This window comes from Eptatretus burgeri, chromosome 7, assembly GCF_056783735.1.
Source record: "Eptatretus burgeri isolate ZD-2024b chromosome 7, Ebu_testis_v1, whole genome shotgun sequence".
NCBI lineage: Eukaryota > Metazoa > Chordata > Myxini > Myxiniformes > Myxinidae > Eptatretus > Eptatretus burgeri.
In genome coordinates, this window is record NC_140967.1 from 15604290 (window position 1) to 15629289 (window position 25000).

General features: G+C 34.0%; 1 protein-coding gene and 1 long non-coding RNA gene across 2 annotated transcripts in view; both read left to right on the forward strand.

The window, feature by feature from the left end:
- LOC147022730 (uncharacterized) overlaps window positions 1-25000 on the forward strand; it is a 52618-nt gene that overhangs the window by 14589 nt on the left and 13029 nt on the right. Inside the window, exon 2 of the long non-coding RNA XR_015059691.1 lies at window positions 5726-5810. This is a non-coding gene — a long non-coding RNA (uncharacterized LOC147022730). The remainder of the gene's footprint in view (window positions 1-5725; window positions 5811-25000) is intronic.
- Window positions 9021-25000, forward strand: part of LOC147022731 (uncharacterized) — a 26824-nt gene continuing 10844 nt past the window's right edge. Inside the window, exons 1-4 of the mRNA XM_085887146.1 lie at window positions 9021-9355; window positions 9452-9646; window positions 9743-9955; window positions 10052-10652. Coding sequence (XP_085743272.1) covers window positions 9263-9355; window positions 9452-9646; window positions 9743-9955; window positions 10052-10652 — 1102 coding nt within the window. The 5' untranslated portion in view covers window positions 9021-9262. The remainder of the gene's footprint in view (window positions 9356-9451; window positions 9647-9742; window positions 9956-10051; window positions 10653-25000) is intronic.

Sequence of the window (25000 nt, forward strand, 5' to 3'; positions counted from 1 at the left end):
GTCTTTATTATCGAATATGGATCTTCCCAATGTTATGATCGGTATTTTTGCGATCTTTTTCATGCTACTCTCTGCTTCCTGTTCTTGAGCCAACATTTTAGCCAGTGAGCTATATTACATGAGAAATGCACAAAATTAACGAGCGATTTGTGTTTCGGGAAAAAAACTTAAGCGCAGAGCGATGAAATTCGATTGTGTCCTGCCTGTAACTTAGAGATGAATAATCTTTGCAGAAATTTGACTTGTACACATAAATATGAAGAAATTTATTTTAATGTCTTTGAAGATGCGATTTGGTGAATTGTGAAATGTACCTTGCGGAAACATTCGATATTCCTTCATCGACCGTATGTACACAGGTGTGATGACTTACGTAAGATGGTTGGGTCACGTGACTTGAATGACTGAAGCCCTGCTCTTTCACAGCGTTTTGACCATTTCCATGGTGTCTCTTCTGAAATGAAGTTTCACGAGTTTTCCCATGAAATTACGTTTTTGGTATTTCCATAACTATTCATTTGTTCTTTGATTTAAGATGTTCAATGCTCAATGATGAATCCCGGTTTGAATTCAGGCTTGTGCAAGAACTTTGAATTTCATGAATGTGCCTGGAATAAAAAAAAAATCAAACATTCAAGGTCACCTGCTACAGATGACGAGGCTCTAGGCCTTGGTGTATTACATCTTGTCAATAAAACACGCATACTCCTCTTGTAATTTATGTTTCTTATCAGACGCTCTGTGTTGCTCCCACTGGAGGTAAAGCTGTGATGCTATCTCAATAGCCTTGATGTGATTGGATCCCAAGCCAATGGAACCCTATCCCCCTGTTGCAGCTGGCAGAGCATTTTTTTGTTGAAGCTATTTATCAGACATGCTGCACGATCGTTTGGGAAAATTTCTACACATGACTGCCATTTCACAGCCAAGCAGCCGTTGCTTGCAATAATTACATCTCAATGCCTTATTATATGCTTTGGTTTTACAATACCAATAAAAATGCTTTCAAGGCATGGCATGTAATCCTTATCCAGAAACAAAGAAGAACAGCTTTTGATCCACTTATAAAGCGCTCGCTTTAATTTCATGTACGGTAGGAGGTAAAGTCAACATTTAAAACGTTTGTTTCTCGAATGTATGAAGAATAACATATTATAGTGACGATTCGCTTGCCTCAACTGACAAACAAATGAGTGCATTATTCCACAAATAATTAATCGTTGTTTGCAAAAGGAGTGGTTGGTGCATCTTACTGAAGTATGACCATGTAGAAAACGTGGATCACATCCACGAGTGAGTGTAATTTTGGATCCTGTCCCCAGTGTTACATCATGAATGATAGTGGTAACATAATCATCTTTCCTTCTTCAAAGTGCTAGTTTATTTTATTCCTGCGATTCATGCAATGAAAGCCTCTAAAGCAAAGCTTGCGGCTTTAAACCGAGATCATTTTGAAAAAAAAACACTTCATTGTTTTCTGCTGCGATTGAAAAATCATTGTCTCGTCTAACTTCACATTATCTCTCTATGCTAGTAAACTCTTAAATATCGCGGCTTTGAATATCACGGGTTTTGACCAATCGTGGGAAACTTCTTCTGTACCGATTTAGTTATTGCAGAGTTTAATTTCGACCATTCGCATTTTTTTTGAGCTGACGGTTATCAACCTTTTGTTGCTTCTCGGCACCATTAATAATTACCCTGAAACAAAAAATGATGAAGACTCGAACAGCCATTTGGTAGAGTGCATACCTCCACCAAGCTAATTAGTTTGCGTTTTGTATCCCACTGATAGCCTGGATCTGGATTCTCACCTGAACTAATATCTAATTGGCTTGTTCTTGTCACCTAACTAATTCATCTACCAAGTTTTGTCCGAATCCACCCCTAACTTTTTGAGATGTTGTTTTAGCCCTATCACTCAATGGTGAAGAATCGCTGAAAAAATTATTGGATCAAGGTTTAGATCTTCACCAAAATTTAAGCAATTCTTCCTTGTTGCATATCCAAACTTCCCACCAAGTTTCGTCTGAATCCGTCTATAACTCTTTGAGATATCCTGTTCACAAACAAACAAACAAGAAAATGATGCTGTGTAGAGCACGATCCCTGCAAAATCCACCCCCTCTCCAAAGGTTGCCATGGATACATCAAATTGTCCATTTCATTAAGATTAAAATTGACAATCTTAATCGAAACCCAGGACAATCAGATGAAAATTGATTATTTTTCGGTTTTAATTGATTTTAGAAGTTTGACCTTGAGTTGATCTTTGACCTTTTGACCGAGAAAATTGTTGCTTTCCCAATTCAGTGATGGACTATGAAAATCCTGTTTCATTTTCAAGTCAATTGGATGAAAAATGACGATTTTAGAAATTTGACCTCAAGATGAGCTTTGACCTCAAAATCAAAAAGCTTCTCAGTTGAGACTATCTCTACAACGTGGTAACGTTACATAATGATCAGTTTAGAATTGTGACCTGTAGGTGATTGACAAACAAACAGACAGACAGACGAACAAAATCGAGAAACCAGTATACTTTAAACATCTTCTTGTTATGATCAAAGTGTTTTGATTTGTGTTTCGGGGAAAACTTAAATGCAAAATTCTTCCTGGTGCCACGAGGAAGAATTTTGGTGAAGTAACAAATGAAATTGCTCGTTGAGCAAGGAATTGCCAGAATAACTTTGTCATATCTCCATGATCTCTGAAAAAACAAAAACCTGGAAATCAATTTGGTTCTTATAAGACGATAGTGCTGCTGTTTAATGAGTTATAGCACTTAGTTTGGTCATGATCATAACTTGGAAGTCAATCGGACTTGAAATGGCATTTTTATCGCAATTTGAAAGTTTTGACCCGAACCCCCCTGACATTCGACCCCGGCCGCTAAGAAGGGTGTTGGTGTGACTCCCCCAATGAGACATATGGTTGGATGCAGAATTGGAAGATGCACATTTTGGATTTGGTTTGAAGTCGATATGACCATTTTCGCGGATGTTATTGTGAAAATAAGAATTTCGGTTTTTTGGTGACCTTGACCTTGACCTTTGACCTAAATTCACCAAAAACGACAAGTGTCTAAATTGGACCATTGCCGACGTCTGTACCCAGTTTGGTCATGATCGCTAAAACGGTGTGGCTGCTACAGGGTAAACAAACACACAAACAAACAGACTGACAGACACACAGAATGACACACACAACCGACCAACATAATTGCCGAAATCCGAAGGATTCCGCCAATTAAAAAACAGACAGACAGACAGACAGAGGCAGACAGGGGTGAAAATATAACCTCCATCCATCTTTGGTGGCAGACGTAAAAAGTGAATATTTCCTCTGCCACTGAAGAGGTGAAGGAGATTGTTTTCACCCCTCTCTGTTTGTTTATCTGTTTGTATGATTGTGTGCAGAATATCTCAAAACGTTGTGGACGCATCCAGATGAAATTTGGTGGGCAGGTTGGGTTTCTGAAGAGGACGAACTGATCAGATTTTGGTGAACATCCGGAGCCGGATCTGACTCCGAGTATTTTTAGTGATTCTTCACCATTGAGAGATAGGGCCAAAAATGAGAGACAGCACAATATCTCATTAAAGTTGTGGACAGATTTGGCTGAAACTTGGTGGACATGTTGGGTGTTTGACAGGGAAGAATTTGGTGAAGATCCGAATCCAGATCCGGATCTGAGAAGTTTTTAAGCGATTCTTCACCATTGAGAGATCGGGCCAAAAACAATATGTCGCACAATATCTCGAAAGGTTATGGATGGATTCACAAGAAACTTGGTGGACAGGTTAGCATTGCTACTTGTAAGAAGTGATTCATTTTTGGTAAATATCCGAATCTAGATCTGGATATAATAAAAAAAAAATTAACTGATTCTTCACCATTGAGAGATGGGGCAAAAAGTGACATTTTTGATGTCTCAAAAAGTTGATGACGGATTTGGATGAAACTCTGTGGTCAGGTTAAGTGTTTGACAAGGACTAATTGATTCATTTTTGGTGAAGATCTGATTCCAAATCCTGATTCGAGAAATTTTCAAGTTATTCTTCACTGTTGAGAGATGGGGCCAAAAACTATGTATAGCACAATATCTCAAAAGGTTATGAATGTATTCACAAGAAACGTGGTGGACAGGTTGAAAATGCCACTAGGATGAAGTGATTCAATTTTGGTGATGATCCGAATCCAGATCTGGATATGAGGATTATTCAATTTTTAGCTGATTCTTCATCACCATTGAGAGATGGGGTGATAAACGATATTGCATGATATTTCAAAAAGTTGTGGAGATTCGGGTGAAACTTGGTGGACAGGTTGTGTGTTTGACAAGGACTAATTGATTCTATTTTGGTGAAGATCTGAATCCGGAGTCGGATTCGAGAATTTTTCAGGTGAATCTTCTCCATTGAGAGATGGGGCAAAAACTATGAATAGCATGATATCTCTAAAAGTTGTGGACGACTTGTGACAAAATGAGGTGGAAGAGTTGGTAAGGTGACAAGAATAAGCCGATTCAATTTCGGTTTAGGTCTGGAATCAGATCCGACCTATTAGTGGCATACTTATAAGTTGACTTCCGGTTCTGGGTTTTGAGCGACGAGAGGTCTCCTTCAGGGCTCTCTGCTGACGATCTCAAAGTTTAGTTTCTGGTCGTTATCTGTCAGGTTTTAACTGTTGATTTTCTTACCTGCATGTTACTGTGTGTTCCTCGTTCGGTTTTGTTTCAAAAATTGTGTTATTTTGTGAGTTTTCGTCGACCTTGTCTTAACGGGTGCTTGAGGCCTATCAATCGTTCCCCTCGTTCCCTTTGGGCCTCTCTCTCACCGCAGGCAGGTCGGTGGTCTTTCTGTCTTCTACCGTCTCCTCTCCTGCCTCGCCCCTCTGCTCTCTCTGCGATTTGTCCCCACCATATTTCCGCAGGGCACTCAAGGTCCACCAACAACCCCCTTCTGGTAAAACTGCCAAAATCACGAATCACTGCTCACCTTCACTCTTTCATTTCTCTTTTTCCCCACCTTTGAAATAAACTCCCTCACTCTATTCAATCCCATTCCTCCCTCCAGGCCTTCAAAACAGCTGTTCACCACCACCTCTTATCATCCCCCATCCAAATCCTCGATATTTTCTACCCCCGATAATCCAACCAAACCCACCTCCTTCAAATTCCCTGCTTTCCTTCCTGAAAGCCCCTGTAGTGTCCATCTTGTTTACCCCGTGTTCCTCACCCCATCCCTCTACCTTCCACAAATCTCCTAATGTCTCTGTCCCCACTGTTTTGTCCTTCCCACTCCCGCCCCTCTTGTTTCATGCCCCCCTTGCTGTGTGTTGTGTGTTCGCTCTCATACTAGCCTCGACAAGGTATATAACAAAAAAAATAAAAATATATAAAATGTAAACTATTCAGCTTGGTAAAGCTGAATATGTATATATTCAGTATATATATACATATATATATATATATATATATATATATATATATATATATATATATATATATATATATATATATATATATATTCGGTATATATATATATATATATATATATATATATATATATATATATATATATATATATATATATATATATATATATATATATATATATATATATATATATATATATATATATCTCCAGACCGTTCTCTACGGTGTGCTGTTCCATTTCGCCAAGTTGTCACTGTGATTTTTCATTTGTTTGTTTGTGTGCAGGATATCTCAAAAAGTTGTTGATGGATCCGGATGAAATTTGGTGGGCAGGTTGGGTGTGTGACGAGGAACAATTGATTCAGTTATGGTGAGCATTCCACGTCCGGCTCCAGATCCAAGCATTTTTTAAGTGATTCTTCACCTTTGAGAGATCGGGCCAAAAATGATAAATCGCATCATATTTCAAAAATATATGGGGCCTGCTATGATCTCTTGGATCAGGCATTGTGTGGCAGAGGTATGCGCTCTACCGAGTGCCCTTCTACTTCAAAAATGTATTGGGCCTGATATGTTCTCGTGGATCAGGAATTACGTGGCGGAAGTATGCGCTCTCCCAAGTTCCCTTCTCATTGTTAACAGTTTCAACTTTACACATATAATTCGACTTTACAAATATAATTGTGAATCGGCAGAACTGCTGCAGTGCCAATCTGGGAAGGGTTTTGATGAAGTAAAGAAAGGGGGAGGAGAGCACAGAGTTTGGGTGTGGTGGTAGGGGGTGCAGGGAGAGGTCAGAGTTGAGAGGAGGATTGAGGACATGGGATTGCGTCTAGGTGTGGTGGTGGCGGGGGGGGGGGTTAGGTTAGGGAGCTAAAGTCACATTTCACATGATGCAGAATTTCCATGGATCCATAGTAGTCCAGCAGTGTCTTTTGGGTCTGTCTGGTCTTTTGGTATTCTAGGTATTTTGGGTTTTCCAGGTATTTAAGTCATCGGGGTCTTTTGGGATTTCGTGGTCTTTTGTGTTCTCTTGGTCTTTTAGGACCTCTGGGTCCTTTGGGTATTTTAGGTTTTCAGGGTCCTCTGGGTCTTTTGGATCCTTGGAGTCATTTAGGTCCTCAGGGTCGTTTGCAGCCTCAGGGTCATTTGGCGTCCTCCGGGCACTTTAGGTTAAGTGTTTTAGGGTTACAATTGTGGGTGACATCAAGTCAGCTGTCCAACCAATGGGTGAAGAGTGGATATACATACAAACATAATCACAAACACTTATTCCAGTATGTATAGATTACAGAAGGGAAGAGTTGTGTTTAATGTGCTTTTGAATGTTTTATCTGCTTCAACACAGCAGGAAACTTCATCATAAAGCCAATTTATATTGATTTTAAATGTTTATTTAAATTGTGATGGGTTTATTTTTGGTGGCCGCCCATGAAGCCCACGAACCTAACCCCCTTATTCCCATTGTAGATTGGTTTTAACGACTGTGGTTTTGTATATCATGGTATTTTCCAGCAAGGTAACTCCTCAACTTGTTATACCCATGCTTTATGACAAAAACATGTAGTTGCAATGGGCTCTTTTTGTCTGTCCATCTTTCCGTCCGTCAAGTTATTTCTTCCTAAACGGTTGTACAGAAATTCACCCATCTTCGTAAGATATCATCACCACATCTCAAGAAGGCACAAGAGCAGTATCATTTTTGGCCTCGCCTGCTGTTGCAGGGCCAAAAGTTGAAATACCAAAAATGCAATTCCGGACATATATTTGAATATTTTTAAAGGAAACTGTATATGCAGTTAATATTTTGGAACGCACAAATATTTAACGATTTTTTGGGGGATTTGAACCCTGGTTAATGCCCCGGTGGGGTGGCTCAAAACATAATTTTTTTTTAAACTCAAAATGTGATATTAAATCATTGCTGGTGGAACTTTCTGCCATCTTTCAACCTTGCTTTCGGTGAGAAGCTTGGGTATTTGTGATGGTGCAATTGACTTTAATCTAGTGTTTCAAATGTATTCAGTCTGTGTGATATATTGCAGTGATCTCAGTCACACTCTACTTCCAAAAAGATTTTTAGATGTCAGAGTATTCAACATATGTGGAATTATTTTATTTTTTTATTGACAAGAGCAAGGCTCATGGAAGAGCAATGACTTATTGCCTGCATATTTCAACAGTCCTGGGACTCATTGTCACATGATATGTGGCAATTAAATATCAGAACAGTCTACAGTAAGTCTCATAAAGGAGCTTCTAAGTCTGTTACATGAACGACGAAGACATTTGAAGACTGATTTTGTATTTACATGAATCACAATTTTGATGAACGAATAACTAAAGATTAAAAATACAACTTTTATCTCACCAAATAAACCACTGGAAACCCCCCACAACAGCCCCCACTTCAAATAACTCTTCAATAGCATCACTGGACTCATCAAAAATCCTTATCACTAGTTTTAGTAGCTATTATTGAAATAGTGAAACATTGCACAGCTTGTTTTTTCACAAAACCCTGAATCGTGTTCTCAATGATATCATATTGATCAATCGGATCGGATCATGAGCTTTAGCTCATGATGCTGAGATCCAAGCTTCCATCTGCTGTTGATTGTCTACAAATGTCCTTGAAATCCTTGAAAAGTACTCTGATGCCTTATAATCGTTATCCTGCATATAATTTGCATACAACATAGACCGTGAACCTTAGCTTTTAACATTAGTCTTTGACCTAAGCAATTACAGCTGATTGTATTCAATGTTTTATACCAAATGTTTGGTGGTATTGTTTTCTCAATGGATTATTGTTTTACTTATTTATTACTACATTGTATTATTGGTTTTTGTCTCCCAGACTTGACATGTTGCATTATCCCATGTCTGCTCATGATGTCTTCTGTTCTCTTAGCGATTTATATGACCTTTACTAATCAACGCCCAAAACCATCCATGTCAGTAGGGTAAGAATACTGATTCTGGCTCACTTTTCCCCATGTAAATGAATGGGGGATTTTCAGCGATTCCTTTTTTTTTCCCTAAAAATAAACCCCCTTTTTATCCTAAGGTATATTTATTTGTCTCCCCTTTTAACTTGGAGGTTGAACCTCATTGAATTGAACACCTGGGGGTTGAACAGCTCACTCATTGAACCTATAAAGATTTGTTCATTCTCAAATTCCTTCAATAGTTTAATTTTCTTTGCACAATAATCCCCATCTAAAATATTGACAAACAAAACATTTCAATCTTTATATTTTTTAAGATACCCCTTTTGTGCCATTACGAAATGATAAACTTCTCTTAATGCTCTTGTTTGACCACCTCCTGAGCCACAGGTTATTTTTTTGTTAAGCCCCGCCCACTTTTCTTTAAGCCCCGCCCACTTTTGTTAAGCCCCGCCCACTTTCCACAAGGTATCCAATAAGCCCCGCCCACTTTTCTTTAAGCCCCACCCACTTTTGCTAAGCTCCACCCACTTTTTGTAAGGTATTTTTCTAAGCCACGCCCACTTTTCTAAGCCCCGCTCACTTTGCTAAGCTCCGCCCACTTTTCATGAGGTTTTTTACGCCACGCCCACTTTTCCTAAGCCCCGCCCACTTTTGCTAAGCCCCGCCCACTCTTACATCATTTCCAGTTCATCTCTGACTCACAAAGAAATCACTAGAAAATTACAGGATGTTATGGTTTTGAAAAATTTCCCAATGAAGGCTTGCCTAGGCTTGCCCAGGGAATTTCCAAAGGAAACCACACCCACCAGTCTTTCTCTATAAAAGCTTCAAACCCAGGCTCCATTTTAAACATTTGTTTTTGCTGGCAATGGTGTGCTGTGTGCTTGTCTGGAACTCTCTGTCTTGTATGGAACTAAACCTTCAAGTTGATGAACTGGATTCAAACCTCTTATCTATTGAGGTAAGATTTTTATTTTCCTATTTTCAAACTTTGATTGAAGCATACTCATTTAATAATTAAATAACTTAATTAATACATTATTATTTTCTCTCACAGGAAATTGTATCTGAAATACAAAATGAAAATACTGCTTTTGCTAAAACTTTGGGGGAAATTGTTGGCTTGGTTGAAGACCTTATGAGCGACCAAGACCTTGAGTGGGATGACTTTGGTGTTCCTTGGAACTCTCTGTCTTGTATGGAACTAAACCTTCAAGTTGATGAACTGGATTCAAACCTCTTATCTGTTGAGGTAAGATTTTTATTTTCCTATTTTCAAACTTTGATTGAAGCATACTCATTTAATAATTAAATAACTTAATTAATACATTATTATTTTCTCTCACAGGAAATTGTGTCTGAAATACAAAATGAAAATACTGCTTTTGCTACAACTTGGAGCGAAATTGTTGACTTGGTTGAAGACCTTGTGAGCGACCAAGACCTACAGAACGAGCAAGACCTTGAGTGGGATGACTTTGGTGTTCCTTGGAACTCTCTGTCTTGTATGGAACTAAACCTTCAAGTTGATGAACTGGATTCAAACCTCTTATCTGTTGAGGTAAGATTTTTATTTTCCTATTTTCAAACTTTGATTGAAGCATACTCATTTAATAATTAAATAACTTAATTAATACATTATTATTTTCTCTCACAGGAAATTGTGTCTGAAATACGAAATGAAAATACTGCTTTTGCTACAACTTGGGGCGAAATTGTTGGCTTGGTTGAAGACCTTATGAGCGACCAAGACCCACAGAACGAGTTCGTCCTTGATGACCCAACCAAAGAGTTATACCTTGGAGACCAGCAAAATCCTGAAAAAGAGTTTTATAGCAATAGTACTCATTGTGAGTTATCAAGACAATACCCACTGAACAAGTTATACGTTGATGAGCCAGAATACAAGTTTTACCTTGGAGACTCACAAATTTTGAAAAAATCAGGAAATGAGTTCTGCCTTGATGGTTTAAATAACTACCTTGGAGACTCAGGAAAAGGGTTCTGCCAAGATGGTTCTAAATATGGGAACTACCTTGGAGACTCACAAATTTTGAAAAAATCAGTAAATGAGTTCTGCCTTGATGGTTTTAATAACTACCATGGAGACTTGGAAAGTTGGGTTTATTTTGAAGACTTGAAATGCTACCACTCTTTAGGATTTAAACCTATCAAGAAAGTTCTTACTCCCTCTTTCTATGTTATCAAACCTGAAAGCCTTAAAAGACAGAATTGGAAGAAGAGAAAAAAAAAAAAACGTAAAATATATATATATATATATTTATATTTATATATATGTATATATATGTATATATATATATATATATATATATATATATATATATATATATATATATATATATATATATATATATGTGGAAATCTCATTTTGAAAAAGACTGTGTTGGGTGAGGATTGAGTTGGGGTTGAGATTTTGAATGTGAGGGTTGGGGTTGAGATTTTGAATGTGAGGGTTGGGACACACACACACACACATACACATCAACAAACAAAAGTTAAGCCTTGACTATTCAGTTGAGGATTCTGTGTTTGGGGTTCACAGATGTAAGAACGTCCACCCCTTGACACACATTATATACTGTTATACACCTCGGACTTGGCCCTCGAGTGTCCACAACGGTGTATAGTAGGAGGGAGTGAAGCGCCAACCTATTGCTCCCATTGCACACACACACACACACACACACACACACACAAACAAAAGTTAAGCCTTGACTATTCAGTTGAGGATTCTGTGTTTGGGGTTCACAGATGTAAGAACGTCCACCCCTTGACACACATTATATACTGTTATACACCTCGGACTTGGCCCTCGAGTGTCCACAAAGGTGTATTATCTGCTTAGTTTTGTCTTTTGTAATTCCTGTGAATAAAATGAACCTAAAATCTCTTCCCCTTCCAAATCATATATTTTATAAGTCCAAGGAACTGTATCTATTACATCAACAATTTTAAAAAGTTCTTTCGTCCATCGTTCAGTAAAACCCTTTTCAAAATGAGATTTCCACCTATATATTCTTACGATATCACCAACTTTGAACTTAGGTTTTCTGACATTAATCTCTTTTTCATATTTTAATTTTGTAAATGTTTCTGATGGTTTCATATTTGTTGACGTGTGAATCGTGTCATTATACTTATCCACAATATCCTGAATAAAAGATGACCATTGTTGTGAACCGAGTTGTGTGAATTTTTTATATAGTCTCTCTTTTAAGGTACGATTAAAACGTTCAACAACAACTGCCTTCCCTTCATTAAAGGTACTGTATAATGTAATACTGTTATTTTTTAGAAAATTCATAAATGTCTTGTTATAAAACTCTCTACCCTCATCAGTCCACAATTTTTTCGGTTTTCTCTTACTTTTATTAAATATCTGTTGAAAAGCTAACATAAGAGTATTACCTGTTTTGTTTTTTAAAGGGACAACCCACGCATATCTACTCCTCAAATCAATAACGGTTAAAGCATACTTGTTTATTATTGAGTTCAATCATTATTGAGTTCAATCAAATCAGCAGACCAGATATAATCAACTTCCTTGGAATAAACTTTCCTTCTCTGAAACTTTGTGAATATTGGTTTATGTAATTCATCAGCTAATTGCTCTTCAGTCTTAATGGCATCATTAGAGCCTATAAGTTTTTTGAATTTCCAAGTCCAAGTTTCAATTTAGCACTAATCATCTTCTTCACGATGAACCTATCAACTTTTTCTCTCAAGGTTGGATTTTGTATCAGAGACAAATTATACAACATTTCTCTATCGGCTTCATGCTTTTCTTCCAACGTTGTGGTATTCCCATAATCAATATCGTGTCTCATGCACACTTCATCAACTCTATTGATTGGTTTACTCCAGGATTTAGGATTGTCTGCCTCATCTAATCTTTTATCCAAGTTTGTGCCTGGACCACAGAAAGAATACCCTGGAAGATGTAATTCCCCTGGTATTCCAGTAGTTGTAAATTTACTTCCTGATAAAAACTTTTGTATATCTCCTCCGAGTTTGTGTTTGGAGATAAATTGATTTTTTTTTTGAACCACACACCGAACATATACCTTTTTGTATAACCCTGTTATTTTTACTTTTAATATATGAAATATTTTTAGTATTAGTTTTCTTTTTACATTTGAGACAATAACTCATTTATTTATGAGAAAAATTCCTGCAGAGTGCAAAAACCTTTTTAGTTTCCAACATGCACATTTGAATCTTAATTTTTAAAACATAAAGAATCCTTAGAAATGCCTTCACTCTCTCCTCCATTTATTTAAGAAAAAACTTGAATTAAAATGAATAGCTTGACGATGTCAATAGTCTTGAAGAAAATATTGCAAATAGACTTGTCAATTCTTTGTTTTCCTCCTCGGTGGGTTGAGTTATTTTCTGTAATACCACCAATCTTTTTTGAATCTCACTGGTTTCCATATTTTGATATTTATTCATTCTCTCTCTTTCCTCCTTCTCTCTCTTCTCCTTTTCCTCCTTCTCTTTCTTCTCTCTTTCCTCCCTCTCTCTATTCTCTCTTTCCTCCTTCTCTCTCTTCTCCTTTTCCTCCTTCTCTTTCTTCTCCCTCTCCTCCTTCTCCTTTTCCTCCTCTTCCCTCTCTTCTTCAACTCCTTCCTCATCCCTTACTATCCTTGAATCGTTTACACCCCATAGAATATTATACATATATTCATCAGGATTTCTTTTTATTCCTGTATCCAAAATAATTTTTTACAACAGGAAACCAATAAAATTTCTTTTGAATTTCTAAAAGAGCCTTACCTTTTCTTAACCTTATAATTTTTTCATTATTTAACATTCTAATTAAATCTAAAGTTGTCGGTTTATCAACATCAGCATAATGCCAATCTTTTATTGAAAATACCTCATTCTTATGTTGTAGAACATATTAATTAAAATAACGAATACCCTTTTCTTGAAGGTATGCTTGAACACAGAAATGATAATTTTCTTGAAGCCTTCTTGCTGTCATTTATGTATTAGAAATATATGTTAGAATAATATTATGGCACGAAACACCTCCCCATCTTCCCATAGTTAAATCATTTTGTATTTCCTTACTTATTATATATAATCCTGTTTTTTCTGTTTTCATGAGATAAACAAGGGCAAAACCATTATTATATTTACCCTTATTAAATTCTTTTATTTGTTGTTTACTAATCGTGGCTCCACAAAACTCATTCTCGATACCAAGTGCATAATATTCTTCCTTACGAGACTGATTTAATTGTTCCAGGTCTTCGAGGTTAATTTTAAATGACCAATTATACCCTAAATCATTCATATCATACCCCCATTGTTCTATTCTCATACAAACGATACGCCCTTCTTTATAAAAATTTATTTTAATTCGAACTGTGAATTCTGTATGACCTGGAGATAATATCAACACTTCTGTATCTTTGGAATACACAGCCGTTTTATTTAAGTATATATATTGTGATAAATCGCTTAATCTCACCAAGTCATTCGCGTCAGTCGGGCTTGGATAATTTTTTAATTTATAAGCATTTTTCATGTTAATATTTTTGTTTATATTATATTTATGTCGTTCAGCCTGTGCCTTTGTATAATAATTTGATAAATCAATATCCAGTTCTTGAGATACACCAAAGATAGAACCATCTTTACCAACATAAGTCATTTATATTAGATTAAAAATAATATCATAAAATTTTTTATTTTTGTTGAGTTGAAATAACACATATAGACATAATTGACCACAACACTTGGAATTTAATTCTTGGACTTGAAATGTTTGATAAACACCATTCTGTAAGAATTTTATGACTTCAACAGGTGGTGGAAGACCAAAACTATCAAAATAATATTTGTCTTGACTATTAAAAATACAAACCCAATGAGAACCGTTCCCATCATTATCTTCTAAGTTCATAATAATATTCTTTGTATGTTTCGGCACATTTGTTAATTCATCTCTCATACAAATAACCACATTATGAATTTTTAATTTCTTACAATATTTGGCAAGTTGTAAATTTGATGTTGTATTCTTTCCAAATTCTTTCAACCACTCATCAATGCTCATTTATTTATTAGAAAGATATAATCCATTACCTCTTTTCGTTAATTTTACACCTGCTTGTGCTATAGAAGAAAGCATATCTCCAACTAACAATCTCGCTTTATCAGGCAGACCTTCAAGTTTTTCAGCAAAATCTGCAATTACACCACTTCCACTAATTTGTTTCTCCAACTCTTTGTTATGTCTTTCCAATTCTTTTGAGCCTGGAGTTGAGCCTTCCTTTCGTTGGCAGTTTTCACCGCTGTTGAAATACCACCCGTCAATGCTCCAACCGCACTTAAACCAGCAAATAAAGGAATTAGAAATGGGAGAAATCCTCCACTCGTCTCTCTTATTGAATATTTTTTCAACATTGGTTTTGTCATTTTAATTTTAAGTGAGCCAGTGTCATTCAAGATTTTAACCTGTTCTCTTGTGAGCAAAACATCAATTCTTACTGCTCCTTTTCTCTGAATTGTATTAACGTTAATCGTACAAGGCTTTTGATTTTGAACACAAGATGATAGTTTATGAAGATTGATTTGATTAACATATACCCCAGTTGGTACTTTGCCACTCATTTATTTAACAAAAAATTATGTGAGACTAATCATCACACCATTATCTGTATTAATCTGCAATTCTGTTTCTTCCAAAAGCAAACAATATGTATCAACTTCTTCACTCTCTCCTCTTTCAATGTATAGGGAAGTATCCACTCGATTAGACTTTATAGTTTCCTTTTGAGCGCTCAGGTCAATTGCAGAGATTATATACAGATTTTTAAATGCTGTCATATCCAAAATGGGTTCTTTATTTCCATTACTTTCACACACCTTTTGGTAAGACTTGTATGCTTCAACATAATCATTTTTTCCCCAATTAATTTCCAATCTATCTCGTGGATAACATGTTCCATCTGGAGAAACGCGAAGATGTTTCACCTCAGCATTATCACTCAATGCATTATTCTTATCAGTCGCAGTATCACCATCTGGCTTTTTAAAAATCATCCACAGATATCGTGGCTTTCCTTCCAGAACACCCAAATTCCACGTGTAAATAGTTTGATTGAGTTTAACGTGTTGACATCTTCTTTTGAGGTATGATACACTGAGTGGTTTCTTTGAGTTAAGTCTTCGATTCAACATCTCTTCTGTTTTAAGATTAGGAGTATATTCACTGATATACCAACTCATCTCCTCAATTACAAATTTATTCTGTTCACCAAAAGCACTACCAACACCAAAAAGCAATCTATTTTCATTATCATTCCTTTGTAGTTGAAATCTAATTTTAAGACCATACAGAACTTTATCATAATCACAAAATCCAAATATACCTTTAAGAGGAACTGCCACAGTAAAACTATTTTCTGCTTTTGTATCATCATTATACATTCCTTTCCTTTGAATATATCCAGGGTCTGTGTTTGTTCCCGTTGACATATCAGGAATAAAACCTTCGACAGACCCCTTTCCCATTCTATCACTGAATGTATAGAGTGTAAATTTCATCATTTCAGATACAGCAGAGACATAATCAACCGCTTCAACTTCTTGTGTTCCAATATACAATCGCACACTATCAAACATTTTCCAGAAGAAATCATTTACAAGTGTAGCGTTTGTGTTATTCCCAGCCTTAGTGAATTTAAATTTACACAACAAGAAACTTTCGGAGAGATTCAAATAGGTTTGTTGATTATTTATTTCAAAACTTTTTGTACCATTTGTATTCCAGTCTGTTCCAGTTATTGCATTTACCTTGAAGTAATCTTCTTTTTTAGTGGAGTTTGAGATAATAATAGTATCATCCAAATCATAGATACTATCAATTGCTTCCATACTTGTATTTATTTAGGAAAAAAGATGTTAAAACTTTTGAAACCCTGATCCAAGTATTTGAATTATTTTCTGTCGTTCTTGGGGGGACAACTGAGTTTTACCTTTCTTAATTTCTTTTATTGCTTGTAATTTATGAGATTCCTTCTGAGCATCTTTTATACTCTTTACAGCACCTGCTACATTTCCCACAGCAGAAGCAGTTGAACCAATTAGGTCTTTATGTTTAAGAATAGTTGAACCAATACCCATGAGAGTATCAATTATCCCATCTCCTCTAAATTGATGTCCGACACCCCTTTGTCTCTTAGGTTTATAGTATCCTCTACCAAGATACATACCTTCACCCTTGTAGTACGGGGAAAGGAACATCCCATCCCCTGTAATTATTTTATATTTTCCCAACTCGTGTTTCCTCACAATAACCATCATATTTATTTGTTGAAAAACTTCACGTAGGTGAATTCTGATGGATATAACTTCTCCATTAAAAGAAATCACACGATTATCTTGGTCGGTTATCCTAAAATTTACTCTGTGTATGGTTTTTCCTGACACAGGTAGATAAACCAAATTTTTAGGTTCCATATTGAATTTATAACCAATTGGGGTTGAGTATGCGCTGAATGAAAATATTGTATTTGTTTTTTTTTCCATCATTATAAGCACCATCAATCAAATCACAGTGAATTAACACCAAATTTATTCCTGAGGATATTTGAATGACATTATCACTGTAAAACGTCCCATTAGTTTCAATCTTTTTTGAGGAGAAACCTAATAACTCTCTAAATGAATTATCAATTGTGAAATCAACCTTGTAGTTATTTTTAACTTTAATCGTTGATTTTGAAGTATGTTTTTGAATGTTTATAACAATATTTTTTGGTTCATCACCCTGTTCTTTCATAAGACGAGCAATTTCGGAAGATATTTGAGAAATCTCGTATGCTCCGGGTGAGACTGTTATCGTTTTGTATCCACTTCCCGGATTATAACTAAACTTGTCATTTTTCTCGGTTATATTAAATAAGGTATTATAAGTTTCCATGGACAATAAAGATGCCTCATATTCTTTTGTTGTGTCAAGTTGTAGTGGGTATGGGAATGAAGATGTGTGGTCGCTTGTTGTGAAATTAAAACTCAGGATTGTGCTTCTCATCTTATTTAATATGAGATAAAATGTCTTTATATTGAGATTTATTAATTATTTTCATGTTCATCAACTGGTCTAAAATGGCTGATGCTTCATTAAAACAATTGTTATTTCCAGCCTTCTTACTGCCTAACAACAATAACAGTCTATTAACTAATTGCGATGGGTCATTTGAAAGAAAACTAATACCTGAACCAAGGATACTTAAAGCCTGAATAATGTGTTTCTCCTTCTCATTCTTCCTACTTTTACCAGAAAGAATAACCTTATAATTTAGAGTGTTCAGCAAATCAATATATACTCTATCATCATTATTTTCCATATCCAATGGTTTATCAATATACTTTGATTCATCCCTCACAGTTGAACCTTGTCTTCCATCTTTTGTGAGAAGAAACATTAATCTCGGAGTTAGTTTAACAGGGGGTTGAGCAGAAGTTAAGAACCTTAATTCATCATTAAATATCAATACCTTTTCTTGAACAAGATGAAATATTGCTGGTTGTTCTGTTGGAATGAGTCCTGCTTTGGTTTTTGAATCCGCTGAATATTCATTGTTTTGAACAGCATTCACAATATAATCAGGGGATTGATTAATCTCTTCCAGTTGTTGAAATAAACCTTCATCATCATATTCTAATTCTCCTAAATGCTCTAATTCTTCCTCCGTCATTTGACTGAAATCTTTTAACATTTGAAGCTTTCTAGGAGTATATTCTACTGTGGGAACTGTGGAAACATCTTTCATTTTTTCTTGGGAAGTTTTTAAAAGTGGTTTAAAAAATTTCTCTTGTTTTCTTTCAAATGCTTCTTCGCCCGTTAGTTTCTGTCTGCGTTTCTTCTTTATGTCTTCCTGTTGTTTTACAACTTTTGAAACCAACTCTTGATGTTCCTTAAATCTTCTTGCTCTTTCTTTTGTATCCATTTATTTATTGTAAAATATCATTTAATGAATTGTAAAGATTAACAGGGAAATTTTCCTTTTCTTCATCATTCAAGTAGATGTGTTCAAATAAATCCTTTTCTTTAAATATTTCATCAAATTCTTTATTAACATTAATGCGAGTTGTAATTTCTTCTTCACTAATACTTGCATCTCTGCTTTTCATACGTTTGCGTTGAGTTTCTTCATCAACATCAAAACCGAATGATAAAATCTTCACTCCGCTCAGATATTTAATAATTTGTCTCGTTCCTTCTGGATTAGTTTCTAATATCCCAACACCACCAGATTTTAGTTTCCTTAACTCACTCTTACAATGTGAATATTTTGTTGTACCAAGAGAAACCTCCTCAAATATTTGTCCTTCATTCCTCAATCGCATATGTTCCTCCACTGAAATATAGTGATAATCTTCACCTTTTACTTCTCCAGGTCTTATTGCTCTAGTTGTTGTTGATACAATGCGTATCACGGGGTGTTTTTTAAGTAAATTTACAATATTCTCATTTGTACTACACAAGAACCTTGATTTATGAAAGTTTTTTCCAGAAGCAGATTTACCCACAAGATTTATAATAATAGTTGTCATTTATATATGTAATTGTTTATAAAACAAAAAATATATCCCTTAATATCTCATCTTGTTTCACAACAATATATTTATATTTTTCAGTCGTGTGCTTCATGTAATCCTCAAATTTCTTTTTACTACATAATGTAGAACAATTATCTCTCCAAAAATTATTGATATCTATTGAATTTAACTTGAATAAAATAAAAGTATTGGCATTGTTTCTGATGGAACGATGAGGAAGTTGAAAGTACGATTGACTAAGATAAATACAATTACAAGAAGAATGTCTCCCTCTTGTGTAGTAGCTGTCCATTACCGTTTGGTTTCTCTCATTAACACAATCATCAAAGATAACGAGGTTCTTTTTGATTTATCCAAATCTTGGGGAGACGGTATATCATCCGTATTATCACTAAGAATACAAGTTATAGGATTTGATTTCTTTTTACATCTCTGTGTATCACAAAATAGTTGAATTATATCTTCAATGTTATAATCATTTAGGTTTTTTTGACGTTTAAATAAACCGATTATATCTTCTTTTTGAAGACCAGCATTAAAACCTTGTGAGAGTAGTTGATACTCTGGTTGAAAACTCGACTTTGTGAAAATTATTAAATTATCATAATCTAAAAAGTTGGGAGTGAAGAGCATTTTTAAAAGTAAGCAGGTTTTTCCACATCCACTTGAACCAACTATGAGACATCTTAATGAATTTGGGAGATTTTTATGGTTGTTAAATTTTATCTTATTTTCCCAAATAGGTAAAAAATCATTCATTTATATATTTGAAAAACAGGTTATTTAATTTATTATTGGCTTTTTAGAAACTCTATATTTTATCCTAAGTTCAGGTTTAATTTCAAGATAATCCATTATTTTATTTATACAATATCTTGTGTTGATATTTCCCTGAAAATTACATCCATGAATAATATACAACAACAATCCTTTGAACATTTCTCTTATACGTTCAGTTTCTTCCCTTGTAAGGAAAGGTGTGTTATCACCCTCATACTTTACATTCATTTCTCTAATCAATCTTGTAAAGTAATTCATTTTTGGTGTAAATCTAAAAGAATTATTTTCCTTTTTATATTTTTTATTAACATTAATTAGAAGATAATCACAGAATATACATTGTTTATAGGCTTTTGACTCTGTGTTTAATCCCCGTCTTTCACACGCAGGACAATTCTCAAATTTGTCATGTGGAGAATCAGGAAAGTCTAGCATATTTATAAAGTAAAACTTTACTTAAACTGAAATTCATCTATACTTTCAGTTGTATATTACCATCGATATCGATATACTTTTTTTCATTATCAGATTCAACGACAACATTTTTTATATTAAAGGTAATTTTAAAATTATCGTTAACTACTATTGAACGAAATGTCATTTCACCTGATATATTAACATCCTTTATTTCATCAGGATTTACATCTTTAGGGTTGTTGAAAAAAATACAAATTTCTCCTTGCATATTACAGATGGTCTTATCTTTTCTTTCTAAAGCTTCATCCATAAGGTTTTTGTTCTTTGATACTTTTTCTTGTTTCATTGCTTTTTCTAGTTTTGAATATATTACTAGGAGAGGAGAAACTTTTGTTAGAGATACTTTAATTGATGTTCTACCAGGTATACTAAAAGCCCTTCCACTGAAGGAAATTGAAGAACTCATATTATTTACCATAATAGTTTTTATCCAATAGTTGTTATATTTATCTTTGTTCAATTTTACATCCTTGACATATTTCTCAGTATCTTTAACAGATGAAGAGATTGATTGAAACTTGTCTTTTGTGTCTTGAAACATTGTATTTATTAAGTGAAAAAGTTGGAGGATAAAATGTTTTTAAGCACAGATTCACCTATAAATTAAACGAAATTTTCATCAAGAAAATTTTAGTTTAAGCAAAGTTTTATTCTATAAATATGGTGAATACAACGTACTGCGATGTTTGTAATCACGATTATAAACATTATAGAAAACACCTCCGAACCAACAAACACACATTTAATCTATTTCATCAAATATCTCCTCTTGAGTTGGAAAGAAAACATTGTGATATCTGTTCAAAGGATGTTTTGAAGAGTAGTTATAATAAACATCTTCAATCACAAAAACACAAGAAAAATGAGTTTAAAGTAAAGGGAGACTATTATATTGAAAACACTGATGGGGCATTTAAAGGGCATATAAAAATAAGGATTTTTCAATTTGGAGAACCCGGTCCATCATCAATAGCTGAATCAATTGAAATAGTGAAACCCGATGTTGAAAAATTTATTAAAAAGACATTAAAAGAAATGAAAACTTTAAAGTTTTATATGGGAGTGAAAATGAATATGAAAAGACAAGATGAAGAACATACTCCTTATATGAGAACAGGTCTTCATTTTATAACATCATTTCAAGATTTTTTGAATAGTGGGGTTTATGAAGAACTATCAAGACAAGAGGAGGATGTTGATAATACAGTGGTAGGAAGTGGATTCAATATTAAAAAATCATCTTTTTAGATATACACATTCTAAAATCAAACCCTCTTAAAGCTTCTTCTTATATTGAATTACCAAAAGAAATAAAACGAAAGAAGGCAGTTGTTAATATTAAGAACAATGATAATAAATGTTTTCTCTGGTCTGTTCTTGCTCACTTTCATCCACCAAAATGTAATTCTGAAAGAGTAAAACAATATATGAAATATGAGAATACCTTGGACATTAAAGATTTTAAATTCCCAATGCCACTAACAGATATTCCTAAATTTGAGAAAAAGAATAATCTTTCTATTAATGTATATGGATTAACGGATACAAACAAAGTTCAAGTATTAAAAATTTCAAACAACTATAAAAATGAAGAAACACACATTGACCTTTTATATTTTAGTGTTGGAAAGAATTCACATTACACATACATCAATAATTTATCAAGATTAATCTCTTCTCAGGTATTCAGAACAGCAAACAAAATATATCATTGTAAGTGATGTCTTAATTCATTTCATACAAAAGAACGATTAGAACAACATTCAAAATATTGTAGTAATCATAAATCAGCTGTAATTACAATGCCTAAACCTGGTGAAAAGATTTATTTTGAAGATTATAATAAATCTATCATGCACCCATTTGTGATATATGCTGATTTTGAATGTATCCTTAAAAAGATAAATACTGCTTCTCCTAATCCAAAATAACCATATACAAATAAATATCAAAAACATATTCCTTGTGGTTTCTGTTATTATATCAAATCATCTGTTGGAGAAAAGTATAACAAACTTGAACATTATCGTGGAAAAAATGCTTCACAAGAGTTTGTAAAACGATTAGAAAAGGATTGTATAAGACTCACTAAATTAATGAAAGAAACAAATGAACCGATGAAATTAACCAAAGAAGAAAAATTAGAATTTAGAATGAACAATATCTGTCATATTTGTGAGGGGGAAATTAAGGAGTCTAAAGTTAGAGACCATTGTCATCTTACTGGTAAATATAGAGGTCCCGCTCATTCCTGTTGTAATCTTAATTATAAATTACCTTCTTTTATTCCAGTCTTTCTTCACAACAGCGCCAACTATGATACACATGTATTTATAAATGAACTTTCAAAAACACCAGGGAATATTTCTGCCATAACAAACACAAGTCAAAAGTATATTTCATTTTCAAAAATGATATTCACAAAACCTTTAACTCGTATTAGGTTTCTAGATTCTTACAAGTTTATGGGAACACCACTAGCCTACCTTGCATCAAATCTAAGCTCCACGGACTCTTTTCCAAATCTTAATTCATTCTTTCCAAAAGAGGAAATTCTCACTAAAGAGGAAATTCAGATTAAAGAGAGAATTCAAAGTAAAGAGGAAACTCTAATTAATGAAGAAATTCTAACTGAAGATGAAATTCTAATTATAAAGAAAATTCGAACTAAAGAGGAAATTCAGATTAAAGATGAAATTCTGATTAAAGAAGGAATTCTTACGAGAGAGGAAATTCAAACAAGGAATGAAATTCAAAGTAAAGAGAAAATTCTTACAAGTAAGGGAATTTATCCTTATGATTATATGGATTCATTTATGAGATTTAAAGAAACACAACTTCCTTCAAAAGAAAGTTTCTATAATAACCTTTATGAAGAAGAGATAAGTGATAAGGAATATAAACACGCACAAGAAATATGGAAAATATTTAAGATAAAGAACCTTGGAGAATATCATGATTTATATCTAAAAACAGATGTTTTATTGTTAGCTGATGTGTTTGAGGCTTTTAGAACACTCTGTCATAATAAAAATTGTTCTGGATTAGACCCTGCCCACTATTTCACAGCTCCTGGTTTAGCTTGGAGTGCAATGTTGAAAATGACAAAACAAGATATAGATTTAATCAGTGATGTTGATATGCTTTTGATGATTGAGAAGTCCAAGAGAGGTGGAATATCACAAGTATGTTCAAAAAGATATGCGAAAGCAAATAATAAATATCTCCCAAATTATGATAGTGAAAAAGATAGTAATTATTTGATGTATTTTGATGCTAATAATTTGTATGGATGGGCAATGTCTCAATCTCTACCTTATGGTAAATTAGAGTGGGTGGAAGAAAAGGATTATGAAAAGGCTTTGATGAATATTGTTATTTCTTCTCAAGAGGAATTGAATGACGAAGAAGAAGGTTATTATTTTGAAGTTGATTTGAGGTACCCGAGTGTTCTTCATAATAAGCATAAAGACCTTCCTTTTGCATGTGAGAAAGAAACCCCAAAGAAAGAATGGTTCAGTGATTATCATAAAAGTTTTAATATTAAAGGCAAATCAACAGAAAAGTTATTAACAACATTCTATGATAAAGAGGGTTATGTTTTACATCAGAGAAGCTTAAAACAGTTTTTGAGAGAAGGATTGAGAATAGCTAAAATTCATAGAGTTTTAAAATTTAAACAAAGTCCTTGGGTGAAAAAGTATATTCAATTCAATACAGATATGAGAGCAAATACAAAAGTAAAATTTGAAGGGGACTTTTATAAATTAATGAATAATGCTGTATTTGGAAAGACTATGGAAAATGTTAGAAACAGGCAAAACATTAGATTCGCAACATCTTGGAAAGAAGCTTCGAGATTGATAAATAAACCAAGTTTTGAGAGAGAAGAGGTTTTTTCAGAGAACTTTTCTGCAATTCATATGAAAAAGGAAAGTATTGTAATGGATAAACCAATTTATATTGGAACAGCAGTTCTTGATTTATCAAAGATATTGATGTATGATTATTTGTATAATGACTTAAAGAAAGAGTATGGTGAAAATGTTTCATTGTTGTATATGGACACTGATAGTTTTATCCTAGATATAAAAACTGATGATGTTTATGAAGATATGAAGAAAAATATTGGAGTATATGATACAAGTAATTTCAGCAAGAAGAGTGAGTTATTTTCCAAAAAGAATGAAAAGGTTATTGGTAAGTTTAAGGATGAGTTGGGTGGAAAAGTAATGAGTGAGTTTATTGGATTGAGAGCAAAGGCATATGCTTATAAGTATGGTGAACAGATTGATAAGAGGTTAAAGGGAATAAAGAAATATGTAATAAAGAAATCAATAACTTTTAGAAATTATTATAATTGTTTGATGAATAAGAAAGAAGAATATAGGAAAATGAATACAATAAGAAGTTATAAACATAACATATATAGTGAAGAAGTAAATAAAAAGGCATTAGGAGCCTTTGATGATAAGAGATTTATTTTAGATAATGGAATAGATTGTGTTCCATATGGATATTGTATGATAGAGTGAATAGAATAGATTGTGTTTTAACGATGGGAAGATGGGTTAGGGTTTTTTAAGGGCTACCGCCGTGTTTTTTCACAATATATAAATGGTTAAACCAAGTATTAATCAAACTAAAGAGTGGAGAAAATCTCAGTCTTGGTATATAAATGGAAAACATAATGAATGTGAAAAATATCAAATAAGTCTTATTGAAAAAATAACTAAAACAAAGGTAA